The sequence below is a fragment of the Schistocerca cancellata genome, chromosome 8 (assembly GCF_023864275.1).
Source record: "Schistocerca cancellata isolate TAMUIC-IGC-003103 chromosome 8, iqSchCanc2.1, whole genome shotgun sequence".
Classification (NCBI taxonomy): domain Eukaryota; kingdom Metazoa; phylum Arthropoda; class Insecta; order Orthoptera; family Acrididae; genus Schistocerca; species Schistocerca cancellata.
In genome coordinates, this window is record NC_064633.1 from 291995057 (window position 1) to 292015043 (window position 19987).

Genomic DNA, 19987 nt, shown 5'->3' on the forward strand with positions numbered 1-19987 from the left:
AAACCTAACTAACCTAAGGACATCATAAACATCCATGCCCGAGGCAGGATTCGAACCTGCGACCGTAGCGGTCTTGCGGTTCCAGACTGCAGCGCCTTTAACCGCACGGCCACTTCGGCCGGCTTTCCGTTACCTTCTGTACTGTAACAGTTCTTTCTACAATGACGGAAGAAAATCGCAACACCGAGAACGAGTCGCGCGACATAAAACACAGTCGGTAGGGGTGTTCCAAAATCTGGAAGGTAACGTTTATTCAGAATTTACATCTGTTGCATAAGAGTGGCGCTAATAGCGCCACTGTGCAATGCATGCTGTAACGGTCGTGAGCGTCAGTTACCTTTGAGAATTAACGTTGTGAGCCGATCATAGTCAATAAATGCCTTTAAAACGAAAATGACGTCGTTATTAATACCACCCTGATTATGAACGAGGTCGTGTAATAGGGAAACGAAATGTTGATGTCGTTTTGCGACTTTACAGGAATGTAGCATCTTTGCGTGATTACTGGCAGCAATAGTCACGAGAATGTACGGTCGCTCTTAAGAAGACTGGGCCCTAGACGGCCACGACGCACTTCCGAGAGAGACCATCGTGTTCTGCTTATGGCTCTGATGCATCATAAGGTATCTCAAGCAACAATTTGAGCAGCAGTTGGCACCACAGTGAGACAAAGGGCTGTTACAAATCTGTTACTTCAATGATAGCTCCGAGCCTGACTCCCTGTAGCGCATATTCCAATGACACCAAACCACCTCCATTAACTACTTCTGTGTTGTCAAGCGAGAGCTCGTTACAGGTTACAGTGGAGGTCTGTTGAGCTTCCTGATGAAAGCTGGTTCTGCCTTGATGCAGTGATGGCCGTGTATGGTTAAGAGGAGGCTAGCTGAGAGCCTGCGACCAAGCTGTCTGTGTGCATAACACACTGGACCTTCATCTGAATTTATGGCCTGGGGTGCCATTTCATATGACAGCTGGAACTCTCTTGTGGATATCCCACGCACCCTGATTGCATATTTGTACGTCAGCCTGGTGAGTCGACCTGTTGTGCTGCCATTCATGAACAGTATTCCAGGGAGTGTTTTCCAACAGGATAACGCTCGCCCACATACCGCTGTTGTAACCCAGCATGCTCTACAGAGCGTCGACATGTTGTTTTGGCCGGCCGTGGTGGCCGTGAGGTTCTAGGCGCTCCAGTCCGGAGCCGCGCTGTTGCTACGGTCGCAGGTTCGAATCCTGCCTCGGGCATGGGTGTATGTGATGTCCTTAGGTCAGTTAGGTTTAAGTAGTTCTAAGTTCTAGGGGACTGATGACCACAGCAGTTGAGTCCCATAGTGCTCAGAGCCATTTGAACCATTTTTTGTTGTTTTGGCCTGCTCGAGCACTAGATTCGTCTCCAGTGGAGCACATATCGGACAAAAAACCGTCCCCGTATTGACTGACCAAATACAACAGGCATGGAACTGACTGACATGCGGCACCTGTACAACACAATGCATACGCTTGCATTCAACATTCTGGTGACTACACCTTTTATTAATGTAGCAGTACTTCACATTTTCAATGGCTTATCTTGCACTTAAATTGTGTAACCTTGCAATCTTAATCACTTAAATATGTTACCTAGACAAATGTATTCATTTCATTATTCTACGTTAGTTATTTTTTGGTATTACGATTTTTTTCCATGAGTACGTGTATGATACAGACTTCATCGGACTATGTTACTTGGCAGTGAGACGTGAATGTTACTTTTGTTCTTAAGTTTTGCACACCATTGTGCGTCTTCGTACTCACCAGGTAATAGTTGACCCACACACATAGGATGCAGGCGACCCACATTTTAATCCTTGCTTTATACCTGGAGGTCTACCACGTACTGGTACTGCACAAGCTGCTGCAGCTTCCATGTGATCTCTAGATGTGTTATCACAAGGGTCGTCCTCAAAGTAAGTTACGTTTCTATTTCTATCCGCGACAGCGCTGCGATCGCAGTTCTGAGCATGCGCGGCAGTTACTCCGCCTCAAGGAGAAGACATGTACGTCATTTTCAGATCGCTGCTGCGACGTGTGCTTTGTAGTGCTTCTTTATAATGTCAGGCGTAATTGAAAATGCCTCCGCATGTGAAATCAGATCTGTGATTCGTTTTCTGAATGCAAAGAAAGTTAAACCAAAGGAAATTCAATGGCAAATCAGCAAGGTTTATGGACAAAATTCTGTGAGTGATTCAATGGTTAGAAGATGGGTCAGACTGTTCAGTGAAGGACGTTATCAAGTGCATGATGAAGAATGAAGTGGACGCCCGTCTGTGGTTACTGATGAACTGGTTCACACAATTGAAGAGAAGATTAAGCACAACTGTAAGTTTACACTTAATACCCTTTGGAAGTTCTGCATATCTCAAGATCACTAATTCATGAAATTGTTACTGAAAAACTGAAATTTCGAAAACTATTCTCACGTTGGGTACCCAAAATTCTTACTGAACAACACAGAAAACAACGGACTGGCAGTGCACTTCAGTTTTTGACACGCTACGATAGAGAAGGCGATGGTTTTCTTTTTTCGGCTAGTCATGGGGGATGAAACTTGGGTATCTTACGACACTCCTGAAACAAAACGGCAATCAGTGGAATGGGGGCACGCATCATCCCCAACCAAGGTTAAGCCTAAGCAAATCTTGACACCTCGAAAAGTCATGTGCACCGTTTTTTGGGACAGAAAAGGCGTTTTGCTGATTGATTTCTTACCACGAGGCCAAACAATCAATGCATATGGTTACTGCGAGACCATTAAGAAATTGCGCCGCGCAATAAAGAACAAGCGCCGAGGATTACTGTCAAAAGGTAGTGTTTTTTTTCTACGATAAGGCCCGATCTAACAGGGCGAATGAGACTAAACAACTCTTACGGAAATTTCACAGGGACGCGTTCGATCATCCTCCGTACATCCCGGACCACGCTCCTTCATCTCTTCTTACACCTAAAATCTGTTCTTGGTGGTTAACACTTCAACCATGATGACGAGCTGAAAGAACATGTTACCACATGGTTGAATACACAGGCGGAAACCTTCTATGAAGAAGGCACACAAAAACTTGTGCCACGCTCTGACAAGTGCCTACAAAATTTTGGAAGCTATGTAGAAAAGTAGTTTAACAGTTGTAGATTTATGTACAATAAATATTTCTTCTGTATCTGTACACGATTGTTTCATATAACCAAACGGAACTTACTTTGTGGACATACCTTGTATAACGACATTCGCACACAACACTTCATAGGAACTGCTCCTTTGCTGGTCGTTGCCCCTGTCGTTCATCAGTCACTACCGTGAGCTCTTCTCAGGACTTGCCATCTACCGGTTTTCATCTTTCACTAGAATATTGTCTATTCTGTTCAAAGTATTTAAAGCGTCCATTATCACAGCACCCAGTTTTGTCGCTGATACGTGACTATCATTGTGCAGTTCACTTCCGTTATTATTTGTAACATTGTCACGGGCAATGGTGGTGACTGGCCATTAGTTTTGCGAAGAGAATCTTAAATTTTACTCTGATCATCACTCTTAAAGTAAATATCGAAACTGAGCTGGTGACGCTAGCGGACCGCTACTCTTCCACGTCTGAACTTCCCGAACGCGCAAAGCGGACTCAAGACAGATACTGTGTAATTAGATGCACAATTCATCTCAGGGTTATTACTTGCGTTCTGTTGGTGTACAGTAACCGACGTTTCGAGTAGCGTTACATCGAGTCTTGGAAATGCTGTGCAATAAACAACGCCTGTCTCATTTCACGTGCTAACAAGTTATAAAACATACCGCTTCTCACTAGCTTGAATTACTATGAGTCCCTGAACTGGGCTCTAAATTTATTTTGCATAGACGACATCTTTCGCATTATCATTAATAACGCAGATCGTATGGACAAGATTAACAAATTGCGTAAAAGTGAGTTATAGCAATATTTGAAAATAAAGGAATATTACACCTTGCCGGTAGTGCCGTCGGTGTTCTAACGCTACATGTTTTCTCTGACAGAATTGTAGGACGCATTAGCAATCAGTCTCTAGGATTTTAATGTGCGTGATGTTGACTATAGGATGAATGCAGTGTAAGAGCAGCCTGACTGGCCATTTAAAGTTTTGTGTTCTTTCACACCACCATGCATCACGCACAGATGCATACTACTTGCAGGTTAGAAATTTTGATGTCATATTCACCGTGTCCAGAAAGAAACACTCAACAGCTATTTCTACACTGTATTGAAATATCCTAACTGATAAAAATTACACTTTATGCTGTCCTATCCGGTGTTATCTGTATGACCTGAATTCTCGTAATAAAAAAGTTAATCTTGTGTATCTCACTCGCAAAGAAAACTGCAAATTCTAGCGAGTGTCGCTAAACAATCGTTTAATTAGATTTCATTTCACAAAAAAACACGCCATATAAGAGTACGATGCACGACGTACCATTATATATCTTACCAATAGAGCTGAAGGCTCTTTAAATGTCTTTGCGTTTTATGTTATTACTATTATTGTAGGTCAAGGTTTATTCTGCATATTGAAAAAGGATACGTACGTTTGATAAACATTTTACTGTATAGAGGTCAGTACATGTCATACCTGAACTAGGAGAGTGAGACAATTAGCAAATGACAGTAAGCGAGTGTCCATAAGCAGAATGAGCCTAAACGAAATGAGGGCAGGATGAGAGTTTGAACCATATTACATTTCGTCTTACGATCGCATCGGAACAGCGAGTGGAGGTAATAAGTTGCAAGGAGTCCTACAACAGCACTGTCCGTCATATAGCTTCCATGGACCGTTAGCTGTCAGAAGAGAGATATAACTGTTACACAAAGTTCGCACTCGTAAATTATTTTCAGAATAAACTGCTCAATTGAAGCCCTACAGTCTGACCTGGGAAGAAATGGATATCCATTTAAAGTTTTGTGTTATCGAATTATTATCTCCTTCTACACATTCTTAATTTTACTAGCGCTGTTGAAAACATTAAGCTTTTATCACGACGCATTTTTTTCATCGTGTAAGATAAGGTACCTTGATTAAGAATCTTTTATGTCTACATGTATACCCCACAAGCCACCGTACTCTGCATGGCGGATGGTACCTTCGCCACTGTCAGTCATTCTGTTTCCTTTACACTCGCAAATGAAGCTAAGAAAAAACGACTACCTATGTAATTCCGAATAAACAATTGTTTATCTTGACTTCACTGCCATTACGCGAGATACACGCCCTTGGCAGAAGAACCATTCTGGAGTCTGTCGCAGAAGCATGTTCCCTGAGCTTTCTTAATAGCGTTTCGCGGAAAGAACAGCCTCTACCCTCTAGGGACTTCCGTTTGAGCTTGCGGAGCATATTAATAACGCTCGTATACACATCGGTAACAAATCTATCAGCACACCTCTCAGTTGATTTGACATCTTCCTTTTTACGACACGGTGGCGATCCCTGTCGAGCAGTACTCAACGGAAGGTTGTTCAGGCGTTCTTAACCAGGGCTCCTACATAGATGAGCATCTTTACTCTCCTAGAGTTCTGTCAGTAAATAGAATCCGATCGTTCACATTCCCAACAACCGACCTTGTGCCGTCACTGCATTTCATGTTGCTTTGCAACGTTACGCCTAGATACTTAACAGCAGTAACTGTGTCAAGCATCAAACCATTAATAGAACATTCCAACGGAACGAGATACTTCTCCTACTCATCTGCACAAAATTTTTCCACATTTAGAGCAAGTTATTATTCATCGCAACAAACAGAAATTCTATCCAAGTCACCCTGCACCCTCCTACATGGTGTGTCGCAGTTCCGTTAGGACCGTTCGTGTGAAATTCCAAACTGAAATGGTATCTTAGGTCGAGCTGCGGCATTGGGATCCTTGAAATAGAAGGTCAAAGCGTCGTTGCAGCAGGCATCCTGGTCCCTAATGCAACAGTACGTGTCTGACATTCGTCGGGAAATGGTGGAAGCGCAGCGAGTTGTGTGTTAAGTTTTGTATTTGTGGGCGAGGATTCGTCGAATTTGATCCAAATACTGGAGCCAGGTTTATGGTCGCTCCTCCACGACACTGCCTCAGCCCAGAAAGCGAAGATTGTCGGCGAGATTTAGGTCAGTAAACGGATCACAGGCCTGGATCACCCACCTTATTCGCCGGATCTGGCCCCAACTAATTCTGGTTGTTTCCCAATTTGAATTTTGCAATGATTGATGGAACTTTCGAAATGAAACAGGGTACACTACACCAGGGTACTTTCCTGTACGCTAAAGCGTCATCATCAGTCGCCAGTAGCTGTTTACTCTATTTGCCACATCGATTCTGTATAAATACAAGTTATTCTATGACGCTTCCGCGGGACAACCAGGATGAGAGGTTCCCGAAATACTTCTCTGACGCACCATTTTGAGAATCCTAGTAGTTCGATAGAACGTCTTGTTTATTTTGGACGTTAATAAAATTTTTAGCAAACGGAAAAAATTGTTGTATTCAAGGATTACTTCTGTGTTAAATCATAACAAATAAATCATAATAAAGTTTTGAAGATATGATTAGTATCGTCAAAGTGTTGAAGAAAACACCATGTCAGCAATAATTTTTCGAGGAGCACTTATTCACTTCCCCCGGAACACAGGTTGCGAAATCCTGCTCTAGATCGATGTTCCTCTGCACAGTACAGTGCTGCGATATTGCTAGTTGTTCCCCTACACTTCTAATGGTGTATGATATTGCTAATAAAAGCAATTGAAATAGTTTCACTGAATAGTTAGGTTTAAAAGGTAACAACGGAATTGGTAGTAATATTCCAGAACTTAAACTTATTTACAGGTCATTTATTGGGTTATGCCTTATGAGTTTGAGTCAGCAATGAAAAATTTGAGGCTGTCGTTTCTTAAATGGCTCTGAGCACTATGGGACTCAACATCTTAGGTCATAAGTCCCCTAGAACTTAGAACTACTTACACCTAACTAACCTAAGGACATCACACACACCCATGCCCGAGGCAGGATTCGAATCTGCGACCGTGGCAGTCCCGCGGTTCCGGACTGCAGCGCCAGAACCGCTAGACCACCGCGGCCGGCTGTCGTTTCTTAGACAGAAGTTCAATTCGTGGTGGAAATGTACGGAAACACAGGTTAATTTCTTGCTCAACTGAGAGAAGACGCTCACTTTTGTTGCTTTTTATGTTAGTTAGTGCCGAAAACCCCAGCTCGCACAAATAGGTGGTTGAAGAATACAACAGCGTACGAACTGCTTTCACAGCTCTTACATGGTAATCTTTCTTTGTTAAGATCGAATACTTGATAAGTGATAGTTCACCATATTTCTGGTGAAGTGTTCAGTCTGTCTGAAGTACTGCTAGCTAATCTTCTTGCTTCAGTCAAAGGTTGGTGATGGGTTCTGAAGACGTGCACCCAGTCATATATATCGACAATCATAAAGGGAAAATTTTGTGCCATGTTGTTCTCAAGAACCATGAGATGATTCAAAACGAGTTGGTAGGTCGTGATACCATGTGGACGTACCTCGAAAATAAGAGTAAACATCTTAAAATTTTTCTTTCCCTCGTGTCATTTCCATATCATGAATTTTTTTTAGAACCCGGTGAGTTTATCAGGTGACTTCAGCACATTTTCTTCTTTTCCGTGCATACTCTCGTTTACGTAATTTAAATGGCAAAAAATGTCAGTCAGATAGGCTACCGTTGCACACCATTCCTCGTCATTTAACGGAACTGCAAAGTGTGGCTTTTCGACGCTACACGTATTTAATAGCTCTGTTCTCAATTCAAAAAATCTTTCCAGAACTCGACCTTTTGCCAAACAGCTGATCTCTGTACGCAGAGCGAAAGCATTATATCGACATCCCGCTTCATGGTACAATTGTTTGAGGAGTCTTACTTTAAGAGCCCCAGACTTAATGAAATTTGCCTTGACTGACTGAATCTGAAACATTTTCAAATTCTGCTGGAATAGTTTTCACAACAAGAGCCTCACGATGTATGAAGCAATTTGTTGAACCTACGGTCGGGAAATCTTACCTTAGTCTGGCCTCAAATCCTTTGAATCTTCCAGTCATTGCTGGTGCTCCATCTGTGCAAACAGAAAGACAACTTTTCCAAGACAGTAGGTTTTTTACAAGGTGCTGAATATAGAATTGCACAAATATTAACCATTTGACGCTGAGGGCAATTCAGTACACGGAAGGAAATGTGCATTAATCCAACTCTCATCAACAAATCTTAGGTGACTCAGCAATTGTCATTTCTTAGTTATATCAGTTGACTCGTCTAACCGTAGCGAAAATATATGATTGATACTTCGTTTCTCATGTGCGTAGTACTGGATATCTGAAGAGATGTCATCAATTCGCAGAAAATAGTATCGTTTGATAATGGAACCAAAGATATTTACAACTCGGTGCCATCACCTAACATCGCTGTCATTATTTCCTTACATGTAGGAAAAATGACGTCTGCAATAGTACGGGATTGCATTATTTTCGCCTCCATTTCTGGAACTCTGGAGGTGGACACTTGTGCCTTTTCAGAAATATTTGCTCTCCGTACTATAACTTTGGCTTCCTTTTCTGGTGATGAACTCAATCGGCTACAATAGTTCTTATGTTTCCCAGATAAAAGACTATGTTTGCTACTCAAATGTCTTTTCAGTTTACTACCATCATGGATTCATTGCCTAGTTTTTTCCTGATATCATACATTCTGGTAAGGGACAGTTTTCAAGCTCACTGAACATAGATCCATCGTTTAAATAATTCTCTTGGTCCATACGGAATGTTCCATTAGGTTTCTCTGCTTACTTTTGGAATCGGTTCGTTCTCACTTTTGTTACTGTTATTTGTTTCTGTGACTGAGACTTCTTCAATTTTTTTCCTTTTAGTCAAAAACTTGTTCACACTGAAAAATTAACACATTAACTGGACAATGCATACACGTGTGTAACTAAAAATCAGCGTCAAAATTTGTCTAAACATGGACTCCGTTAGGACTGCAGGCTACAAAAAACTGACAGATAAAGGTCATCTGTGAGCGTGCTAGACGAAGGCTCTTGTATTGTTGCTGATTCGTACGTTAGCTCCCTCTCACTGTTGCCAAGACATATGCCAGCGTTCCACTGGAACTTTCTGCTATCTATAGTGTGCAGTGAACGAAAACGTTTGAGAACCAGTACTCCAAACGGTACCTTTGTCTTTAATGAACACCCGCCATCGGTGACAACGTATCTACTGAGTTCTGTTATGTCGAGCCACTCGCAAGTCTGACACCCTGTTCTATATTCTCAGAACTTCCGAAACAGCCTGCAGTGTGGCACTGTATCAAACGCTTTCCAAAATCTATAAATGTGGAAACTGCCTGTTTCCCTACAAGCATGGGTCTCAGGAACACATGCGAGGGAAGGGCAAACTGCGTTTCTAACAAGCGAATTGATTTATATTTTTTGTATTCAGAAAATTTATCGTACGATAGTTGCTGGACGGCAGAGTATGAGATGGTTATGTAAAGCTGTCATCTGCTTCTTAGTATACAGCGTAGTCCACTGATAGTCACCGGGCCAGATATCTCACGAAATAAGCATCAAACGAAAAAACTACAAAGAACGAAACTTGTCTAGCTTGAAGGGGAAAACCAGATGGCACTATGGTTGGCCCATTAGATGGCGCTGCCATAAATCAAACGGATATCAACTGTGTTTTTTTTTAAAATAGGAACCCCCATTTTTATTACATATTCGTGTATTACGTAAAGAAATATGAATGTTCTAATTGGACCACTTTTTTCGCTTTGTGAGAGATGGCATGGCGCTGTAATACTCACAAACTTATAAGTACGTGGTATCGCGTAACATTCCGCCAGTGCGGAAGGTATTTGCTTCGTGATACATTACCCGTGTTAAAATGGACCGTTTACCAATTGCGAAAAAGATCGATATAGTATTGATGTATGGCTATTGTGATAAAATGCCCAACGGGCGTGTGCTGTGTATGCTGCTCGGTATCCTGGACGACATCATCCAAGTGTCCGGACCGTTCGCCGGATAGTTACGTTATTTAACGAAACAGGAAGTGTTCAGCCACATGTTAAACGTCACCCACGACCTGCAACAAATGATAATGCCCAAGTAGGTGTTTTAGCTGCTGTCGCGGCTAATCCGCACATCAGCAGCAGGTAAATTGCGCGAGAATCGGGAATCTCAAAAACGTCGGTGTTGAGAATGCTACATCAACATCGATTGCACCCGTACCATATTTCTATGCACCAGGAATTGCATGGCGACGACTTTGAACGTCGTGTACAGTTCTGCATGAGTTCTATTTAGCGACGAAGCATCATTCACCAACAGCGGTAACGTAAACCGGCATAATATGCACTATTGGGCAACGGAAAATCCACGACGGTTGCGACAAGTGGAACATCAGCGACCTTGGCGGGTTAATGTGTGGTGCGGCATTATGGGAAGAAGGATAATTGGCCCCCATTTTATCGATGGCAATCTAAATGGTGCAATGTATGCTGATTTCCTACGTAATGTTCTACCGATGTTACTACAAGATGTTTCACTGCATGACAGAATGGCTATGTACTTCCAACATGATGGATGTCCGGCACATAGCTCGCGTGCGGTTGAGGCGGTTTTGAATAGGGTACTGCATGACAGATGGATTGGTCGTCCAAGCACCACACCATGGCCCGCACGTTCACCGCATCTGACGTCCCCGGGTTTCTTTCTGTGGGGAAAGTTGAAGGATATTTGCCATCGTGATCCAGCGACAACGCCTGACAACATGCGTCAGCGCATTGTCAATGCGTGTGCGAATATTATGGAAGGCGAACTACTCGCTGTTGTGAGGAATGTCGTTACACGTATTGCCAAATGCATTGAGGTTGACGGACATCATTTTGAGCATTTATTGCATTAATGTGGTATTTACAGGTAATCACGCTGTAACAGTATGCGTTCTCAGAAATGATAAGTTCGCAAAAGTACACGAATCACATTGGAACAATCGAAGTAACATGTTCAGACCTACCAACGTTCTGTATTTTAATTTAAAGAACCTACCTGTTAAAAACTATTCGTCTAAAATCGTGAGCCATATGTTTGTGACTATTACAGCGCCATGCCATCTATCATAAAGCGAAAAAAGTGGTCCAACTAAAACATTCATATTTCTTTATGTACTACACGAATATGTAATAAAAATGGGGGTTCCTATTTAAAAAAAAAACGCAGTTGATATCCGTTTGACCTATGGCAGCGCCATCGAGCGTGCCGACCATAGCGCCGTGTGGTTTCCCCGTTCAAGCTAGACAAGTTTCGTTCTTCGTAGTTTTTTCGTTTGACGCTTAGTTCGTGAGATATTTGGCCCGGTCACAATCAGTGGACCACCCTGTATGCAGCGTGCTGAAGTTCAGTTTCATAGCTATAGAGATGGTAGAATTTCATAAATTGAGTACTCACAGATAAGTAACTGACGATCAGAAATTGATATTTACACCCTACAACTTAAGCTCAAAGCAAGTGACGACAAACTCAATGCAAACATTACGGCAGCGCTTGAAACATCGCTGCCTCTCGATGTCTACTGCACAATAATGCGTGACAGGATCTTACCAACGAGTTCCTCCTTCTCGCTACTGACATTCTAAACATCCCACCAATTACCCACCCGATAAGAAAATAATCCACGATGGATGATTCTGTATTGGTTATCAAGGTCGTGTCACCAAGTCGCAAAAAACGTAAGAAATTTACAGACGTGTGCCACGCAAGCTTCACCATTCAACACCTGCCATCGACAGAAACCTATTATCCCACCCTGGCTCCTGATCTCAAAATAGTTTAGGACGCTCCACAGCCTGCACAAGTTTGATCCTAAGGCTCTGGTACATCCTGTTTAATAATTTGTAGCGGCCTGGTGTCCAAGGAAATTTTTAAACACCCTTTCGTTACAGGTTTGTCTTTCCTAAATTCGTGCATTCATCCTTAACGCCTGACCAGATACAGCAGACACCGTAGTAGAGATGGTTGACAACGTCCAGGACTAGGATGAGCGTAATGGTTCCCTTTCTGTACGGAAACATATAGGCATGTTTCTTCTAAATCAAAGACACCTCTCGGAGCAGCACCTCTTTAAATGGCCTGAGAACACTAATTAGTTTTTTCTTTTTTTGGGGAGGGAGAGTCATCAGTCTTTGGTTTAATGCGGCCCGCCACGAATTCCTCTCCTGTGCTAACCTCTTCATTTCAGGTTAGCACTTTCAACCTACGTCCTCAATTATTTGCTGGATGTATTCCAATCTCCGTCTTCCTCTACAGTTTTTGCCCTCTATATCTCCCTCTAGTACCATGGAAGTCATTCCATCATGTCTTAACAGATGTCCTATCATCCTGTCCCTTCTCCTTATGAGTGTTTCCCACATATTCCTCTCCCATTCTGCGCAGAACCTCCTCATACATTACCTTATCAGTCCACCTAATTTTCGTCATTCGTCTGTGGCATCACATTGCAAATGCTTCGATTCTCTTCTGTTCTTATTTTCCCACGGTCTATGTTTCACTAACATACAATGCTGTACTCCAGACGTACATTCTCAGAAATTTCTTCCTCAAAGTAAGGCCGATATTTGAGATTAGATATAAAATTGGTTGATACAGCTACATATCAGTCAGCTTCACTCACGATGTGGCCACGAGCACATCCAAATTCATAGCTCGTTTTTGACATTCTGTCAAGTCCACTCATCTTGCCGTCAAGCAGTAAAAGGTTTCAGCAATCAGTCCCATATAATGCTTATTGGAGATCCAGACATCGGTCACAGTGTGGCAATTTTCAGTGTTACAGAACATACAAAGAACCATTTACATTAAGTTAATTGCGTAAACTTTAAATATGAGTCAGTCACAAAACACGTGTTGTAGTCACACTGAGGCCGCTGTTTACAGTTGCAGCATAGCTCGCTTTAGTGTACATCGTATCAATCTACAGCGTTTACTTTAGATGCGTAATGTGTAAACAACATATATTAACTTTATTTTACGATTCGTATGTTTTATAATTTTGTTTGTTATTTTACATTTCTTAAAAACTTACGTACATATAACAAATAAGGTGTTTGTATCTGAAGACAATGACTGATGTTTTACAGCTATACGTGGTGGTAGTTTTGTGAACTTACCAGTGACATCGGTAATTGCTCCACACTTTACGAGTGAACGTATTTTTAAAAAATGTAAAAATTGGTTCAAATGGCTCTGAGCACTATGGGACTTAACATCTGAGGTCTTCAGTCCCATAGAACTTAGAACCACTTAAACCTAACTAACCTAAGGACATCAAACACATCCATGCCCGAGGCAGGATTCTAACCTGCGACCGTAGTGGTCGCGCGGTTCCAGACTGAAGCGCTAAGAACCGCTCGGCCACAGCGCCCGGCTAAAAAAATGCAGAAAATCTTGTTCAAAATACCTAAGTTAATATATAATTAATTTTTTAAACAGTCTTACATACGTGGCTATGAGATGCTCCAAGTTTGGGAACTGTTTAGAAGTAATTGGGATTCGGCTACTATTGACCGATCCCAACATAAGCACTAACTTGACAATAACGACCTACTTATGATTACACTCCTTCTAGATCGCATATGAGTACAAATTTCCTGGAGATAAATATAGTGTCTTCCCACATCAATACATGATTTAGTTGAAAGATTATCAGTTTCAACACCAAATTGTGTAAATTATAACGTATTTTTATATGAAACATATGAGAAAAGACGTTTTAAAGTAGAAAGATTTATGGTTCAATTGACATGCTACTGCTTATAATACCATTCTTGTTTGTTCCAATTCCTTCGGGTGTACTTAGTAAGTAACACGGTTTTAATAAAACAATTTTAATAATTGAGGTATTTTGAACAAGATGTTTTGTATTTTTTATATCATATCCATTTCCAAATTGTGCAGCAATAGCTTATGTCACTGGTCAGATCACAAAACTACCATCAGGTATAAATGTAAAACGTCAGTCACTGTTTTTAGTTACACTCACCCTTTATAGTTAAAACCACCTTATTTTTTTATGTGCACAAGTTTTGAGGAAGAATAAAAGAATAAATAGAATGGCAAACCATACGAATTGTAAAATAAGTTAATAGATCTTGTCAATGTATCACACATTTAAAGAGGGTGCTGTAGATTGGTATGACGTACACTGCAGCTAGATGTGTTGTAACTATAAACAGTGGCCTAATTGTGAAGTCAAACTTTTGACATAAATAGTCAAGTTAGGTCTATGAGTATCTATAATTGGTATCAGTGTCTTAACTTGCATTTATTGGTACGTATTTTATGACTGATTCACATTTACGATGTGTGAAAATGTTCATTTGATAAGGCATGCATGTTACGTTATTGCAACTGGTTTTTTATTTGTCTTTTACAAGTGGAAATGCCCACACAGTGAATGAAATCTGTATGTACAATAAACTCTATTTTCGGCTGATTACCACTTGAAATACATACAGTCGTTGGGCACAACTGCTTCTCTATAGAATCAAACATCGTCGTATTGTGCTGATCTATATAACTGGCACGTACACAGCGTTATTATTTACGTCAGCGGAGAAGGGTCACTGCTCCGCCTTATACCCGTCCTATAGCATTTAAACAGCTGTTAAGTGACAAGTGTGCTCTTTTAAGTACGTGACTAATATTTCGTCTACTTTATAATGTTTTGCTACTCGGAATCCACGCAGCTCGTCTAGATGACAATGGTGTTTGTGTCGACAGCAAATCACGATCGGCATCCACTCTGGGGAGGTGGTGACTGGCGTGATCGGGCACCGCATGCCGCGCTACTGCCTCTTCGGCAACACCGTCAACCTGACCAGCCGCACCGAGACCACGGGCCAGCCCGGCCGCATCAACGTCTCAGAAGATGCCTACAGGTAGGTCCGAAACGATACTGAAAAACAAAGTAGTCCATGTTGTTGTTGTTGTTGTTGTTGTCTTCATATTGTAAAAAAATCTATGTACGTATTCACGTTCCGCATCTCTTTCTAAACCACTTGACTGAATTCAGTCAAACTTAGTACATACATAACTTACTATCTGTAAAGAACCGCTATGGGGATAAGAACCACATATCTATCAAAGGGGTGGGAGTGGAAAATAAGTGTAGCCTATGATGTGTGAACACTCATACTTCAGTTAACCAGTATTTCAGAATGACAGCACTTAGTGACTTGCAACAAACTTTACACACATTACTTCAAACCATTACTAAAAGTTTTTCTGCCGACAACTCTCACAAAATGATGAAAGGAAAAAAGTTTGTCGGTTACTACATTTTCGTTGTTCGTGCAGCAAATCTGCTGCATTAGGCACGACGTTTTAGATTATTACTTCTTTACTACTAACTGTACACACCACACATTTTGAAGAATATCCTCACATATACCACTGAATGTAACTGAAAAACTGTATCATTATATGACACATAGATTTGGACACACGCCGTCATAAACACAGAAATGCTTGAAAAACTGCAACATCATACATGACTTGCAAATTTATTACTTGTTTGCTACTAACTTTATTCGCAACACATTTCTCAGACAGTATCCATGTATACTGCTGAATTTACCTGCAAAATGGTATCATTGTACGACCCATAGTTCAGGAAATGTGATGTAATAAACATTGTTCTACTTGAAAACGAAACTGCAGGGTGATATTCACTACAGATACAGGTGAACTATGTATACAAATATGTGTGATGTATGTTAAATGCACGTGACATGTGCTTACGCGGGCAAAGCCAGGAGAAAAAGCTATTCCCAACCCCCTGGATCGACTTCAGCCCAACTTAGTAAACATACTATTTGTACTTACTATCTGGAAAAAAATACTGTCGGGGTAGGAACCAGCGGCCTTAAATCGGAATATGGGTGATACAATGTGGTGATAGAAGGGGGTACGAGGAGATGAACACATACATTGCAGAGGAGGAGATGGACTGAGAGAGGGGGATGGGTGAAAGGGAAGAGGTAGATAAGACGTGTGTGTGTGTGTGTGTGTGTGTGTGTGTGTGTGTGTGTGTGTGTGTGTGTGACAGAGACAGAGAGAGAGATAGAGAGGAGAAAGGCTGCTACGGGCAGAGGGAGAGGAAGAAGGAAGAGATGGATAGAGATAGGGGAGAAGAGAACACGGACAGAATTAGAGGAGCAGAAAATGGTCAGTGAGAGGGGCGAGGAAGAAATGTACAGAGAGAGGGACAGGAGGAGATGGATAGAGAGACGGGGGAAGTTTAGATGTACAGAAGGAGACTGATATGTACTTAGACTGGGGAGGAGGAGATGGACGGAGGAAAAAGTAGCAGACTGATAAAGGAGGAGGTGGAGGAGGAGGAAAGGGGAAGATGGACTAACAGACGACAGGAAAAATACAAACCCAAGCAACGCCGAGTCCTCAGCTACTGTGGTGTTAGCTGTTTGCAGATTTGCCCTCTTCCTCCACACATCAAGAGCTGTATGAACGATGCTCTGGTGAAAACACAAATCCTTGTGCTTACTTTGGTACCGAAGCAAAGGCTGTATATGATGCTATTTAATTTAAAAAAAAAGCAAATTGTTCAAATACTATTCCCTGTTTTCTAGTGTGTAAAGAAGCATAAAACATTGTTTGGCCTCAGAATATGCCTGAAACAGCAGTATGTACATTCATGCATGTCTTCATACAACACATTTAAATCAAAACAGATACCTAGTTCCTCAGACAGAGATTTTTCAATACTACTTTAATACAAAAGATCTTAGGTAGCTTAAATACATGGAATAATAATTAACATTTGGAGTGTGGTTTATAAATTATTCTCTGGGACATTTCTTTCCTTTTAAACATGGAAGCACCGTTTTAGGTTGTCGAATGAAGTTGCAGCATTGGTCTACATTTCAGCGACGGAAAACTGCTTCCACTTCCAACCATTATACAAAAACTATTAGTCTGTAAAAAGCAGGTCAGTGTTACGAAATTATCACGGATGATTAAGGAATCTGACATCCAGCTGCAGCAACGCTTAGTTACATGCTCATTGAATTCTAAATATTTATATGTTAAGACTTTTATCCACATTTATTCATACAGGGCGTCCGAGGACGTATTATCAGTATTCAGGAATATGTCAGAACGGCCACTCGAAGCAAAAAAGTCTAGTAAACATTGGTTCTAAAATGCATACTTTAAGAGCTTTGAGCAGTTGCTCACTAAAGGACATGTGTTTCACAGTAGCGAAAATCATAATTATGCTGCTGGCATTTGCTGATACTGCAGCACTAAACATTAACCTCATTGTCTATTCTGTCCCGAGACATTTTTCGTAAGCCACAAGAAAGTCAGATTCCAGTAAGCGTATTAACGCGGAGTACGTCGTTTTTTTTTCTCAACAGTTCAAGTACGTATTAACTTTTGTTTCCTGGTTTTTTGACAGTTATATATAATTAAGCAGAAACAACTGATTAATCGTTCTTTGACATCTAGGCTTCCTGGAGTCGCGTTACCGAGTAAAACTACGTGGACGTGCTGAAAACTAATGCTTCCGAATTTTTTCAGTTCATAATAATGGTTGAGATATTACCTATCATACACGTTACTAGGTCGACTTTCCCGCTCAGCTGGAGCAAGTTGCAACCCCGTGCCGCTAGAGGTTTCCGAATTGTAGCGGTGTGTAACGTAACTATGTCGCTGCATGAGACAGAGCATGCGGCAATTGAGTTTCGACATAGAAAACGTGCCTCCAACTGAAATCCATAGAAGAGTGAATGCTGAATAAGATGATGATTGTATCGATATCAGTAATGTGCTACGTTCTGTTGTTTGTACTCGTAATCGAGAAACGGTGCTGCTACCCTCAAGGTGTGTGACAGCACTTATACTTAAAGAACACCTACAAGGAATTGAGTTTGATAGTGATGAAGCGGTGGTAGCAGAGGTGAGGCTGTGGATCTGTCTACAAAGTCGAACATTCTACAGTGACGATACCAACAAATCGGTCACCCGTGGGGAGAAACAAAACGTAGACATATGCATAAAGGTGTAGAATGTTAAGAAAGTTTATTGTATTGAAAAAGATTTTTTAATTTTCACACGAAAAATTTGGAGGCATTACTTTTCAGCCCGCCCTTAGACTGACGTAACTGTTGGTCGTGTCTTAGTGGCGACGATATACTGAAAGCCTAACGCTGTAGTGTCGTTAAAAATACTAATCCTGTGGAAGCTCCTTTTGTTCTGGCGGTGTCGGGAAAGATGTGGACACGACATCTTCGCAGCTCGAGGAAGGGATGGGTGTCCAGACTAACTGACACCCGGCGACCGCAAATCTACGACAAAACCCGCTGTCTGCGTATCTTCGTGTCAAAATATCTCCAGTAATCGTGTAAACAGTCGCTCTCTAGATAAATTATAAGAGGGAACCCGATAATCAGCTTTGTTGTTTTAAAGGGAACCACTATGGTTATATTTCTACATGACTATTGATGTAAAAAAAGTCAGTGACAAAACCGTTGCGTAGATCCGAGAAGGAGCTGTGGAATGAAAAATTACATTGTTTCTTGCTGCTCTCAGGGAATGTGTTTGCGACCTAGCTAAGAGATTTGTAGCGGAAGGAAAGAGGGAGAGCTGGGATGAATTCACACGCTAGTTAGAAAAGAATGTTACAGGGCTAAAAGGATCTTGCATGGAATTAAAAGGAGTCAGAGGAAGGAAAGCAATTACTCGAAACTAGTGAAAGGGGAGAATGGTGAGCTAGTAACGTAATCGCAGAAAATAAGGAAACGATGGAAAGAGTGCTGTGACAAACTACTAAATTTGGAAAAACAGCACTGGAAAGGGAGTACCAGTATGGCACGGGGATCTGGATCTGGAAGAAGAGAAAGACGTTAGATAGTTAGTAGACTTATCACTGAGAAAAATGAAACAGGAAACGCATCTAGGTTAAATGAGATAAGCGTGGAGACCTACTAGGCTATATTGGTTATATAGATGGCTAGAGGCATATGTACTCAGAAATGAGCGCTTGGATAATGGAGAAAGGAAAAAATAAATTCAGTGTTGAAGAAGGGAGACAGAAAAGTATGTGATAACTTTCGAAGGATCACGATCGTATTACAAGTAGCAAAAATAATTTCGAGGATACTGAAAGAACACTGAGGGAAGTCAGTTGGAAGAGGAGCAGTAGGGCTTTCGAGATGGTAGATCAACAGTGAATCCAATTTGTACTACGAGACAGTTGGTGGAAAGGCATAGTTGCATGGAAAATAGCTGTTGATGACGTTTCGTGACTTAGTGAAGATTAAAGAAAATGTTCCCAGAGAAATTGTTTGGGAAACCTTGAAGAGAAGGAGAGTTAGAAAACAAACAATAGAAAGTCTTCAAGCAATGTACGACAAAAGCTTCAGCTATATCTAGACCCACGTTGAAAGAACTGATAGGTTTAGGACTGTTAAGGGGTTGACATTAGGAAGTGTGTAGCAATCATTATTTGTCACAGTGATAGATAAAATTGTGAAAGATATAAAAGAAATTCGTAGAGAAATGGAGATGTTGTTTTCTGACGATATTGTGACGTGGGGAACAAACAGTAATGAAGTACATGAACAAATAGAATCTTAAACGAAAAAAAAATGAAGTGTAGTATGGAGAGGTGCAAGACTGGTGGTAACTGGAAGAGGCAGAGAAGGAAAAGGAATAACTAAAATTAAATAACTGGTTATTGAAATTGCGGAAAATTTTAAATATTTACGAAGTGAGATGGAAAATACAACAATGGAGAAAGCAGTTGGCGGAAGATGCAACAGGACAATGCATTTTACCAGTAAGCGAGCGGCTTAGGACGAGAAAGGGAGGTGCCAATGAAGTTTAAGGAAGTGTTGTGTAACACA

The 19987-nt window shown here is 41.3% G+C and overlaps 1 protein-coding gene across 1 annotated transcript in view; it reads left to right on the forward strand.

Annotated features, from left to right (window-relative positions):
* Positions 1 to 19987, forward strand: part of LOC126095135 (guanylate cyclase soluble subunit beta-1) — a 237714-nt gene that overhangs the window by 193141 nt on the left and 24586 nt on the right. The window contains exon 13 of the mRNA XM_049909854.1: positions 14841 to 14998. Coding sequence (XP_049765811.1) covers positions 14841 to 14998 — 158 coding nt within the window. The remainder of the gene's footprint in view (positions 1 to 14840; positions 14999 to 19987) is intronic.